This window comes from Harpegnathos saltator, unplaced genomic scaffold (genome assembly GCF_003227715.2).
Source record: "Harpegnathos saltator strain DR-91 unplaced genomic scaffold, Hsal_v8.6 scaffold845, whole genome shotgun sequence".
NCBI lineage: Eukaryota > Metazoa > Arthropoda > Insecta > Hymenoptera > Formicidae > Harpegnathos > Harpegnathos saltator.
Window position 1 is genome coordinate 12,216 of NW_020230699.1, and position 11,813 is coordinate 24,028.

The following is an 11,813-nucleotide window of genomic DNA, read 5'->3' on the forward strand; positions in this document are numbered from 1 at the left end:
ATATTCGACTCGAGGGACAAAAATCGGCGACAACTCTTTCAATTTTGGTTTTAGCGTTCCGAGTGTTAATAATAATCTTCAGAACTCGTGAGGGGCTAACCAGAACTCTGAATGAAACATCGGATTTCCGAAAAAAAATTTTACGTGTTTAATAAACAATCAATTTTTTTGGAAATCCGATGTTTTATTCAGAGTTCTGGTTAGCCCCTCACGAGTTCTAAAGGTTATTATTAACACGCGACGCGCTAAAACCAAAATCGATGGAGTTCTTGCCATTTTTCGTTTTCTAATTCGAGAATTTTAAATATAATTTTTCTTATTGTTTTAAACAGAACTATTTTTAAAACTTATCTAGAACTGTAGAACTTAAAAATCTATCTAGAACTCTAAAAAAATTGTCATTTTTTACATAATGAGGAGCGTCGTGAAGTTGGCCCTCCGATTTTTAAAATGATATTTTCTCTACTTTAAATGACGGAACTCTTTCTATAAAAGATTGCGAACTCTAGAACTCTGCGAGGGGCATTCAGAACTCTAATAATTTTTTTCTAATTTGAAGAATGAAGGGCCATCTTCACAGAGGTGATGGAGCGAACACTTTCTCTGTCTCTCTCTCTCTCTCTTTTGCTTGGCTTGTCAAAACAAGGAGCGGAGGGCGGGACTTCAGACGGATAGACGGGAGCGGTTTCTCTGTGTGTGTGTGCCGACTACATTCTTACATAGAAACGTACGGCAATTGAAAATGTTTAAGTATATACCCTGAGATTCTATCTGTTGCGTATGACACGTGTGAGTGTGTGTGTGTGTGTGAGTGCGTATATGCACACGTACGTCACGCACACTTTCAATGCAACACATGCACACGGACACAACTGCGCTAAAAAACGCCTGTCGGAGTATAAATAAATACTAACGTAACGCTGAAATATTTTGGAAAAATAATTTTGGGTACACACAAAATATTATCTTATTATCATATATTTATATATCGATATAAATCGTATATAATCTTCATGATATTAATCATATACAATCTCAATTCTTATTTTTTTTGTGCATGTTAACATGTTAATTCATGTTACAAATGCATAACAATGTGCGAGACCGTGCTTGTCAAGTACGCTATTATGGTTGTAGCACGGACATAAATCGCCTGAAAGTCGATGTAGCACGGACAGCCACCAGATGTAGGTTTTACCGTCGAGACCTAAAAGTGGATGTAGCATCGTAGTTCCCCTCTCAAAATGGATGTAGGTAGCGCCCATTCCCAGTGCGAAAAATCGGTGTCGCCGTGTTGGCCGCTCTCAGCTTCCTCTCTGGTACTACAACCGCTCACTGAGCGCTAAATGAGCTCTTGCATCTGATTGGTGTATATTTTTAAATCTAAAGGTATATACCAATCAGATGCAAGAGCTCACTTAGCGCTCAGTGAGCGGTTGTACTACTGAATGCACCCATTATAATAGTGAGTCTGTTTTTAAAGCCAGCGGCACATGGTGCTTGTTTTTGTACTAGATTACTTGCTGGATGAAAATATTGCGTTCTGATTGGTACATTTCCGAAGATGGAAATGCACCAATCAGAACGCAGTATTTTCATCCAGCAAGCAATCCAGCACGAAAATAAGCACCGTGTGCCACTGGTTTTAACAGTCACATCGCGGCTATGATCAGGTCTCTCAGGCTTGCTTTTGCTATCAGTCGCAAGTTACAAGCGTCGAGTACCGATGTGAGAGTTTCACGGAACACGGCGCGGCTTTGAGGTTAATTCTCGCCGTTCGCTGCGAAACACATGAGTTATCGATCAAGTACCCGCGGCATTTAGCGCGGCCGTTGCACGCTCTCTTACTGGCCCGCGAGTGTGACAATGCTAACGAACAGATCGGCGTGTCGCAATAGGTTAAGATCTCGCCGGAATCCCGTCGGTCGTACCGCCAGTGAACAGCCGCAGCAACAGTGACGTTCAACGACACTGAAGCGACGAAGATGAGCCGGCTATGGAATTATTTGGTATTTCAAGCATGGATGTCCTATCTAATGGCAGCCGGGCTGTTGGTCTTCACCAGTGGCTTCCTGCTGAATCGTGTCTCCCGACCGGAGCGCGCTGAGTGTGCGCGCTGTATGCCGGACGCCGGTTGCGATGTCGCCGGTATCCTTCAGGACACGGACCACGCCGCTGAGGTATGCCTGGAGCGGAAAGCGCGGGTCGTGCTGTTGATCGTCGACGCGCTCAAGTACGAGTTTGCCGAGTGGTACGACGACGACGTCTCCATGTCCAGCTATCATCGCAACAAGCTGCCGGTCATTCACGAGCTGCTGCAGAAGCAGCCGTCGCACTCGCGTCTCTACAGGTTCGTGGCCGACCCGCCTACCACGACTATGCAGCGGCTCAAGGGCCTGACTACTGGCTCATTGCCCACCTTCATTGAGGTCGGCTCGAACTTCGCGTCCGGGTACATTAACGAGGACAATCTGATCGACCAAAACGCCGCCGATGGTATCGTCTTCATGGGCGACGATACGTGGACCAATCTGTTTCCGGGTAAGTTCATGAGGCAGTTCCCTTCACCGTCCTTCAACGTCTGGGACTTGGACAGCGTGGACAAGAACGTGCAATACCGTATCTTCTTCGAGATGAAGAAGAAGGATTGGTCCTTGCTGATAGCGCACACGCTAGGGGTCGATCATTGCGGACACAAGCACGGTACGCAACATCCGGAGATGTCCAGGAAACTCAAGGACACAAACAAGCTCATCACGGAGATCGTGGAGTCCCTGGAGAAGGATATGATGCTCTTCATCATTGGAGATCACGGTATGACGGAGACGGGAGATCATGGTGGGGACAGCCCGAGCGAGATCGAGGCTGCGATGTTTGTCTACTCGACGACTCCGTTGGTCAAAGGATTCGCGATCAACAGTAGCAACAGCGTGAACCAGGTTGACCTAGTTCCCACCTTATCGTCGATTCTCGGCACGCCGATTCCCTTCTCCAATCTAGGCTCCGTGATACTCGATTGTCTGCCGAGTCAGACGGTGGCCACTGATCGTTTGTTACATCCGTTGCAGTCGCTCTGGCGAAACATCGCTCAGACGAAGAGGTACATAGAGATATACTCCGCAGATGCGAACCTGTTCTCGAAGGAGCAGTTGCAGAATTTGGATCACGTGTACAGTCTCTTGTCAGAGCGCGTGAAACACGTGGACAGTCCGGAGGAGCTCGAGGCGTTCGTCCGCGAGACCAAGGGCTACTTCAAACTGCTGAAGGACACGTGCTCGGAGGTATGGGTCCAATTCGACTCTGGTCTGATCTCCAAAGGTCTGCTGCTGATGTTCTGCTCCTTGTTCTTCTTCTACCTCTTCGTTACCGGCATCCCCGAGAGTCGCATGTGCGACATCTTCAAATCCTCGTTTCTACAATGCGCGGTGATCGCGAATCTGATCACCGTGACGATTACTACATGTCTCTTCTTACTGGACGTGCTGGAGGAGCTGAAGAACATGATCTTCTTCGCCACCGGCGCGGTCTCCATCGGCTTCCTCGTACTGGTGATCGCTCAGAATTGGGACGTAATCTCGATGTGTTGGTATGAACATCGTAGGATTAAGCTGTTGACCTACGTGTCCAGAATAATACTGCTATTGACGGTGTGCGGGCTCTTCTCCAATAGCTACATAGTCGAGGAGGACAAGGTATTGTCCTTCTTGATCATTACGCTTCTCTGCCTGCTGGTGTTCGACCTGAGGAGGAGCGATTCCGACAGCGGTGCCGAGAGGAAGACCAGCAGGTTCTTCGGCTCGAGGCCGTCGAGGCCGAATTTCCGCACGATCGTGTTGGTCGTCGGTCTGGTGGCGTGCGTCTCGGTGAGGCTGTCGCACTACTTCTGGCGTTGCCGGGAGGAGCACCTGCAGCGTGCGTGTTCCACCAACGCCACCGGCAAGGTCGATTGGTCCACGGTGTCGAATAATTGGGAGCGTGTCTTACCCGCCGTGGTGATCCTGGCGTTGTACGTGACGGTAGTGAGACTTTGGCTGCGGGATCGTGGGAACCTTACCGGCTTCGCCCCCAGCGTCATGGTAGGCCAATACTGCTCGATCCTCATCGGCGTCTGCATCAGTTGCTACTGGGTCCTGCAGAAGCTGCCCAAGTCCTACAAGGTGAAGTTCGTGTTGTCCTGGCAGGTGAATAACGTGCCGAACGTGGTTTACTTTCTCTGCGTGCTCGCGATCCTTGTTCTCTACTATCGTCCGCTCAGCATCTACGTGCTGCCGAAAAAGCGGGAATCCATCGAGGTGTACCGCGAGGAGAATCTGGTGCCGCGCTTGTTCGAGAAGATCAAGGACTCGATCTCCCGCAAGCGGATAGACACCGACGACACTCCGGTCATCTGCGGTATCGGGACCACCTACAGCGCCGCGTTCATCTCCCTCAGCGTATTCCTCACGTTGCTGTACTCCTTGTTACTGGGAGACTCTCTGTCGCCCAGCACGTTCTTGATGGTTGTGACGTGCACCGCCGTGTTGGGTTTGTCCGCGATCGAGAGATATAAAAACGCTAATACTATCTGTAAGTATGCAGTGCTAAATATGTACGTCTATTTATCTGTTTAGGGCGCACAATGTGTCTCTTGTGGAAAACTCTAAAAGGGCGTAACTTTTTTGTGTTGAAAATTATTTATGAAAATGTTCTTTTGTTAATTACTTTTAACGGACGATGAGTAATGGCTAAAACCTCTTTAAGGGCACTTGAAGTCATGACGAAATATATCAATGCCAAGGTCATTAGGGCTGGATTCTTTTTTTGTAAACATTTTCATTTTTACAAAATAGTCGACATGTACTCCAATTTATAAAAAAAAAATATATACATATATATTTTTTTTTTATAAATTTGTATTTCAATTTATAAAGAATATATTGATAAATTTTTTATAAAAATTACTACGAGAACAAATTCTGTATAGTGACGAGACAACTCAAATCTGTTTAAATGAACTCAATTTCAGGGTTATGTATGATGAAAATCATTCGCCTTAATTTTTTAACAAAATTTTTGTGTCTCTCATCTCTGCTTTTGTGTGGAATGGACTGAAATTTTGTGCTCGGAATACATATCTCAGGTATCTAATTCTTGACTTTTCAAACGATCTTTTTCGCATCGCGCAGCTGAACTGCTCGACGTTTCCATGCCCGTGCTTCTCTGCTGGTTTTTACTGGCGGAATATTTTTTCTACGGGACCGGTCACCAGGCGACGTTCCCCACTATTCATTGGCATGCCGCTTTCGTAGGAACCGGCGGCCACTTTTACGGGCATCTAATGTCTGCGATTTTGATCGGTAAGCTGTCTATAACCTGCGGACTTCATTTGAGAATTTCCGCCCCTACTATTGGAAAAGTCACATGGAAGATAACTCGTAGGTATCAACACGTTCGGCTCGCATATTATCTTGGGAGTGACATTGCCGCTATTGGTGATAGTGCCGTTCACCCTGCACCTGGTGTTTCCAAAGTTCCTCAAGGCCAAGTTTCTCGAGGACGATATGAAGAGGGGTGAACTGCTCTTCCTCTTGTCCGAGCAGGATTCTGCCTTTCAAGCTGCGATTTTCTCGGTCGCCGGGAAATACGTGTTGCTTCACGGCATCCGGGTACGTAATGTATCGCGTAAGATCAACGAAATCAAGTCGAAATTGCCTCATTTTGTTCAAAGTAAAGGCAAAAGCGACATAAATATATGTACTCTCGAACAAACTCAACTGCATGTTGTACCTCTTTCCTCCAGACTTTCGGCAGTATGTTAGCAGCGACTATACACTGTCGACATTTGATGGTCTGGAAGATCTTTGCGCCAAAACTGATATTCGAGGGACTGGGATTCCTGGTGACGCTGTGCAGCGTGCTCGCGTCCTTCTATCTGGTCTTTCGCATCGAGCAACAGATGGAGTACATCATTACAAGAATCACGAAAGGCAGATGATAGTGACTCACTGGCGTGAACGGTGTTATAGTACAATCGGATAGCAAAGTACCAAAGTCGTAAGTCGACACACCTCACTTTTGCCCGAAAGTCACCCGAAAGTGGCTCGTTACTTACGCGCGAATTATAACGCGAGATTATGTTCTCGGCGATTCGAAGTATTGTCATCCAGCGCGACCCAACTTGAGTACCTGCTTGAAATATTGCAGAACAAATGCGTTATTCGAAAAAAAGAAATGTTTCGAGCAAAAGCCTGAACAAAATCGGACCAAGGTCACTGTCTTATTCCCACCCCACCCCTCCGCCCTTAAAACCAAACAACTTTTGTCTGAAACTTTTCTTCGAATAACGCATTTCTTTCAAGATATTCTACGTGGGCATTTTAAATGGGTCATCCTATATACACATATATATAGAACGGAAGAGCGGGCAACACACAAGTCTCTATACTTACCACGATACTGCCAATATTTCCACAATTTTGTATGAAAGTACGACGAGATAGGGAAAGGTAGAAAGAGAAAGAGAGAAGACAATGAGGGATGATGCGAAGTCGGATATAGATATATACCTAGCGTAAATTGTAAGCGACGTTTTTCGTACGGAAGTAACCTTCAGTAACTCTCCACTCGTTGCTCGAGATATTAACTCTAGTTCACCTCTCTCTCTCTCTCTCTCTCTCTCTCTCCTATAGGGACGCTATAACGTCGTATAACCGACTGTGATGCTTCCTAACACACTAACGCTACCCTGCGTGCAATGCATTGCTGATTGTAGAACGAACGAAGCAACGCACTTGATGCAGGATTGCGTCCGTGTGCCGCGGTGTCTGCACGACTGATGAGCGCATCGGTGTGTGCGGCTGATATACTTTTAGTGAGTACGACATTAGGCTAGATTGTTAGTTGACCGTTAGTATATCCACCTTTCGTACCCCTCGGTACAGTATTTCGTAGGGGAGGTGTCTCATGTGCTGCGACCGCGATGAGGAACGAACTCTGTGCAATAAATTCGGCGTTTCAGAACAATTCTTTTCGTACACACATACATGTACACGTACAAATCTTCGGATATTTTTGTGGACGACTCCGTTGACAAGAGCACTGCTCTCTTTCTCTCTCTCTCTCTCTCTCTCTCTCTCTCTCTCTCTCTCTCTCTCTCTCTCTCTCTCTCTCTCTCTCTCTCTCTCTCTCTCTTTCTCTTTCTCTCCATCTTCGTTTCATGTTGCTAGATATGTTTACTTTATTGGTAATAACGCACGCCCTCGTGTACACGTTTACTTTTACACGTTTGGAACAATAATTGGCATTTCGTAAGAATATTTCTCGTCGAGATCCGTTCACGGGAGAGAATTTTTACGACGAGAAAGAGAAATAGTCCTGCTGGCTGAGTGGCCTAATGGTGGTTATGATGGTGCCTATGACTCTCTTGATCCTGATACGCATTCTTGTGATACTGCATCCAGTCAAGCCACTTGCCGTTTAAGTTTCCATAAGCGTTAGGTCCCTGCGACAGATGAGAACACGCCCGCGATATTCATGAATTCGGAACATTTGCACCGCGTACTTAAGTGTAATTAATACTTTGAGAAGAGTCAGGCGATTTAGGCATTTGTATCTGAAAGCAGACGAAGTTATCACACATTTTACGGTGCGCTCTACGTCTGGTCGATTCGTCGGGCGAGATTCGTCGGGTAACGACTACGTGACTTCCCGTTTCCCGCTTCGAGTGCAGGCGTTTCTTTCTTTTCTTTTGTACATAGGCTTCCAAAGTGTCGCGTAGCGCGCTTGTACGTTACAGCGCAGAATCGCGCGCGCAAAATGTTGCTTCATGCTAAATTATTATCGAGTGATTAGTTTAACGTTGCTGCAATCTGAAATTTTATCCTCACGGTTAATTCTTTTTTTCTCCCTTGAGACGGAGTAGTGTGCGTGCGTACGGACTAGGAATAAATTTTACAGAACGGTAGAGCATGTCGAGTCGTTCCCAGCGTGTTTTGTCTTGTACCGGTTTGGGAAGATTTCTGTACATTTTATATAAACACGTCACGATATTCGTAGATTAAAGCGGTGAAGGGAGGATGTAAAGCGACAGCGTTATTGTTATAATGGCATTATTATCGAAATAATATTATTACTACGACATTATTATTAATATGGTAGGAAACGTTAATTATTATTTAGTGATTGAAACGTCGAGAACGATGTAGATTGGCTAATGCAATCACAACGATAAACGAAAAGGCGCTTGTTTCTCTCCTTCTGTTGAAATTGAGTATTCGCAAATCTAAATAGATGCGTCGCAATTTCGAACGTTAGTTCGAGTTCTGATAAAATCAATCTTTTAATAAACTTCTCTGACTCGAGAGTTAACACGTTCTGGATACAAACAACTCGCGCGTCACACGTTCTCGGCGTATCAATGAAAGCAGGGTTGGGGAAGTTCTTTCTTTTTTAAAGTAGCTCGTTATCGTTACTCGTTACTCATTGAATAAAGTAAGTCGTTACCGTTATCATTATTTATTTTGAGAGATATTGTTACTGTTATCGTTGCGATTAAATGAAACGCCAAGATTGAAAGAATAGACAGGTATCATTAATTAATAGCATCATCTTTGATTTCTAAAAGCGACAACCTCTTTTACATTCCTGTTACATATTTATAGGTGTAACTTAAATATTTAATAGATATATTCATACGTTATTGATATTGATACGTTAAAGTCATTTCTCTGTTAGATTTCGCATTCGCAAACTCAGCAGATCGCTTCGATCAAGTTGTAAAACATTCCGGATATAAACGTTTCGATTAAGCCATTAAGTGTATTAATTAAGATCCAAGATAAGAACACCTGTCGATTCTTTTCATCTGCGAGAAAGATAAAGACACGAAAAGAGGGAAGCAACGAAAAAAAAAAAGAAAATGTTATCACGTCGCTGTCGGAAGAAAGTGACGTGCAACGGTAACGACTGCAAGTAACGCGTCACTTCTCAACCCTGCTGATAAAAAAAAGTTATTCCAAGTTACCGAATACCGTGCAAAAATAAAAATCGCACTCACCAGCAATTTGATCCCGCCTCCTTGATGCCCCGGCGTAGAACCTCCTCCGGCCTGTACGGACTCCACCGAACCCGCTGGCAGGCTCTGGTATCCTTGATGCATCTGCATCTTCACGCCTCTCGTGAACTGTCTCCGATCGTGCCGGTCGTCGTCAAAGTACGGCGACGAGTAGTCATCCGCTTGTCGTTTCGCGGTAGCGGAAGCACCGTTCTCCGGATACGACACCCAGAAGGACGTCGGTTTGGACAAGGCTCTGCTGGTTATGAGGGGATTCGCCTTCACATCACTCTCGGCCTGGAACGGAGACGGGGTCACGGTGGAGATGGTGGAAAGTTTCTTCAGGACGGCGTCCAAGAGAGTGGCGTTGAACGACGGAGCGCCAACCGCGGCGGGCGACGGGCTCTTCGGCGACGACTCCTCGGAGTTGTCCGTCGCACCGGCGTTGGCCGTTGTCATCGCATTGTTCGTAGCCGTGGTGATGTTTCTCTGCAGCTCCGTTAACATGTCGAACACCTGACTCAGCGCAATCATCCGTTGCTTGAATGGAAGCGTGGCGTCCACTGTCGGTTTCGGTGGAAATATGCCGGCGAAGGGAGGCTTGAAAGGTTTCTTCGTTGCAGCTGCTGCGGCTGCAGCAGACTTCTCATACGCGATCAGATCGTTCAAGGTTGCCATCATGTCGCTCTTCAGGTCGCCGAGCTCCGACAAAATCGCGTCCACGACCGCGTCCTTGGCGGCCGCGATGGCCGACAGGTCTTCGGAGGCTCTCGCGGTCCTGTCAGCGGCAGCATCGTCCGCTTTCAACGATCTCATCATGACGTCGCCTTTTGCTTCCGAGCTGTCGTCATCCGCTGCTTTCGTGGTCGCGTTCAGCTTAATGCTATCGAACAGCTTGTCCAAGAAGGCTGATACTTTCGACGTATACTCGCTCGGATCAGGAATTATGGAGGACGGCATCCAGTAGCTGGGTGGCACGATGGTGCTCTTCGGCGCGGGGACGTCGGTGCTCGTCGGCGGGGCGGCGGTACTGGTAGCGAGGTTCTTGAACAACGTGTCGAGGAACGCCGTTTTCTTCGCCGCCATCATGCTCGGATCCACCGCCGGTCCGACGGGTCCTGCGTAGGGTCCTGCGTAGGGTCCTGCGAAAGGTCCTGCGAAGGGTCCTGCGAAAGGTCCGAACATACCCGGAAGAGATTCCTTGGGCGTGTCGTCGGTCGCACCAGCTGTACCTTCAGCCAGGCCCAGGTTGGCAACTTGCATTTTGTCGGTCGGGATCGAGTCGGCTTCGCCCGCGGCAGCTTCTACTATACTTCTTCTCCTGCGGGAGAAGAAATCCTTGCCCGCGGACGTGTAATCGGCCGTCATGTCGGCTGGCGAGAACGGCGTCATCGGGCCGAAGCTCGGTGCCATCGGGCCGAAGCTCGGTGCCATCGGGCCAAATTTCGGCGCGAATGGGCCGAACATACCGCGTCTGTACATTGCACCGCCGTTGCCGTCGAGCGCCTTCTCCTTGCCGGCTTGCAGCGTGTCGCGTTTCTTGCTGAACAACACGTTGTTCAAGGGAGGGAGTTCTCCGCCGGCGCCGTACGGGCCGATCGGCTTAGTAGAGTCCGCAACGTTGTACGCGACCGGGCCCAAGCCGCCGAACAAGTTGCTCAGCATGTCCGTCTTTTTGGAGATCATCGTCTTTGGGTCGACGAACTTCGGGAAGAACGATGGCTTCGCCATGTACGGCACGGATATCGTGTCCATTCCACTTGGACCCATCGGTCCCAGGGCTCGTGAGTAAACTGTAAATTTATTTATGATGTATATTACAATGCGAATGAATATTTTATACTTTTTTTATTCTTTCATCATGCACATCGTCGAAGGGTTAATTAATTAATTTCGTAAACAAATAAATCCGACAACGCGAAAGTGACGATAGTTACAACGTAACTATGCGAAAGAAATTAATGATTTTTGTAAATTCGGATTTTATAGATTCGGACGATTCGGATGATTACTCCCGACTGGGTCTTCGCGCCTATCCAAGTGACCATCAACTTTTCTGATACAATTCTGATTTTCTGTCAAACCCGGTCGATCACTTTGCAATAATTGCGCAATTATTAACAGAGACACCGTAGATATGAGAAATCAAGCGAGTTTACCAAATTGACTTCTTCCTCAGACTTCGTAGTCAAGAGAATATTTAAATTGGAATAATTTAAAAAGCTCTTTCCGGTTAAGTTACAAATGACTCAGTCTTTTACAGGAGAAGTACATGGAGAAGACTCTTCAGGTCATTCTACAATACGTGTCGTAAGTTGCAAGCCGTAAGAACTGACCAATTATAGCCGATTATTTTTGTAATAATCGACTGTGATTCGCCAATTCTTACGGCTTACAACTTACGACACGTATTGTAGAATGACCTTAAGTTTACGAAAATAAAGAAAAAGTCAAAAAGGAAAGCGACATTACCAGGCTTGGGTATAAAGTTCGTCCATGGTGCTCCGGGCGGTATCGCCGCGGCGAACGCCAGCGAGCAGGTGAACAGTAAAAGTGCTTTCTGTCGGAGCATATTGCGCTAAGTAGCCTGGTCTATTCCGTCGACTCGCTTTTATAACAATCATCGATCAATAATCCTTGCAAAGTCTTCGGGGATTACCCGCATGGAGAATGCTGGCGGCCCGAGACGGCGGAGTCCTCATTAAAATAATCCACTCCCCGCATGTGTGTGCGCGGAGCTCCGCAGTTGTGTATTTTAATTAGCCCGGCGCGATAATTTCCT

General features: G+C 46.9%; 2 protein-coding genes across 4 annotated transcripts; one reads left to right on the plus strand and one right to left on the minus strand.

Annotated features, from left to right (window-relative positions):
• Nucleotides 1–1,640: 1,640 nt before the first annotated feature.
• Nucleotides 1,641–7,268, plus strand: PIG-O (phosphatidylinositol glycan anchor biosynthesis class O). The gene is made up of 4 exons (XM_011145159.3): nt 1,641–4,566; nt 5,166–5,336; nt 5,419–5,645; nt 5,780–7,268. The coding sequence occupies exons 1-4, from the start codon at nt 1,986–1,988 to the stop codon at nt 5,972–5,974; spliced, it is 3,174 nt and encodes a 1,057-aa protein (XP_011143461.1). The 5' UTR covers nt 1,641–1,985; the 3' UTR covers nt 5,975–7,268.
• LOC105185561 (uncharacterized) lies at nt 7,180–11,706 on the minus strand. Of its 3 annotated transcripts, XM_025307324.1 has the most exons (4): nt 11,504–11,706; nt 9,035–10,824; nt 7,558–7,591; nt 7,422–7,480 (listed from the first exon to the last, which is right to left on the minus strand). In XM_025307324.1, exons 1-4 carry the CDS (start codon nt 11,601–11,603, stop codon nt 7,473–7,475), a joined length of 1,932 nt encoding a protein of 643 aa, XP_025163109.1. In that variant the 5' UTR covers nt 11,604–11,706; the 3' UTR covers nt 7,422–7,472. The 3 variants fall into 3 exon arrangements, with proteins under 3 accessions (XP_011143462.1, XP_025163109.1, XP_011143463.1); XM_011145160.3 differs by lacking the exon at nt 7,558–7,591 and having other exon boundaries at nt 7,180–7,480; XM_011145161.3 differs by having other exon boundaries at nt 7,422–7,591.
• Between the last annotated feature and the right edge of the window lie 107 nt (nt 11,707–11,813).

Coding starts and splice junctions, on each gene's coding strand:
- LOC105185561 (XM_011145160.3), bottom strand. CDS start 11,603: ATGCTCCGACAGAAAGCACTTTTACTGTTCACCTGCTCGCTGGCGTTC. Junction 10,825..11,503: donor GAACTTTATACCCAAGCCTG/GTAATGTCGCTT, acceptor ATAAATTTACAG/TTTACTCACGAGCCCTGGGA. Junction 7,481..9,034: donor GAGGCGGGATCAAATTGCTG/GTGAGTGCGATT, acceptor CATCTGTCGCAG/GGACCTAACGCTTATGGAAA.
- PIG-O (XM_011145159.3), top strand. CDS start 1,986: ATGAGCCGGCTATGGAATTATTTGGTATTTCAAGCATGGATGTCCTAT. Junction 5,337..5,418: donor AATGTCTGCGATTTTGATCG/GTAAGCTGTCTA, acceptor GATAACTCGTAG/GTATCAACACGTTCGGCTCG. Junction 5,646..5,779: donor TGTTGCTTCACGGCATCCGG/GTACGTAATGTA, acceptor TCTTTCCTCCAG/ACTTTCGGCAGTATGTTAGC.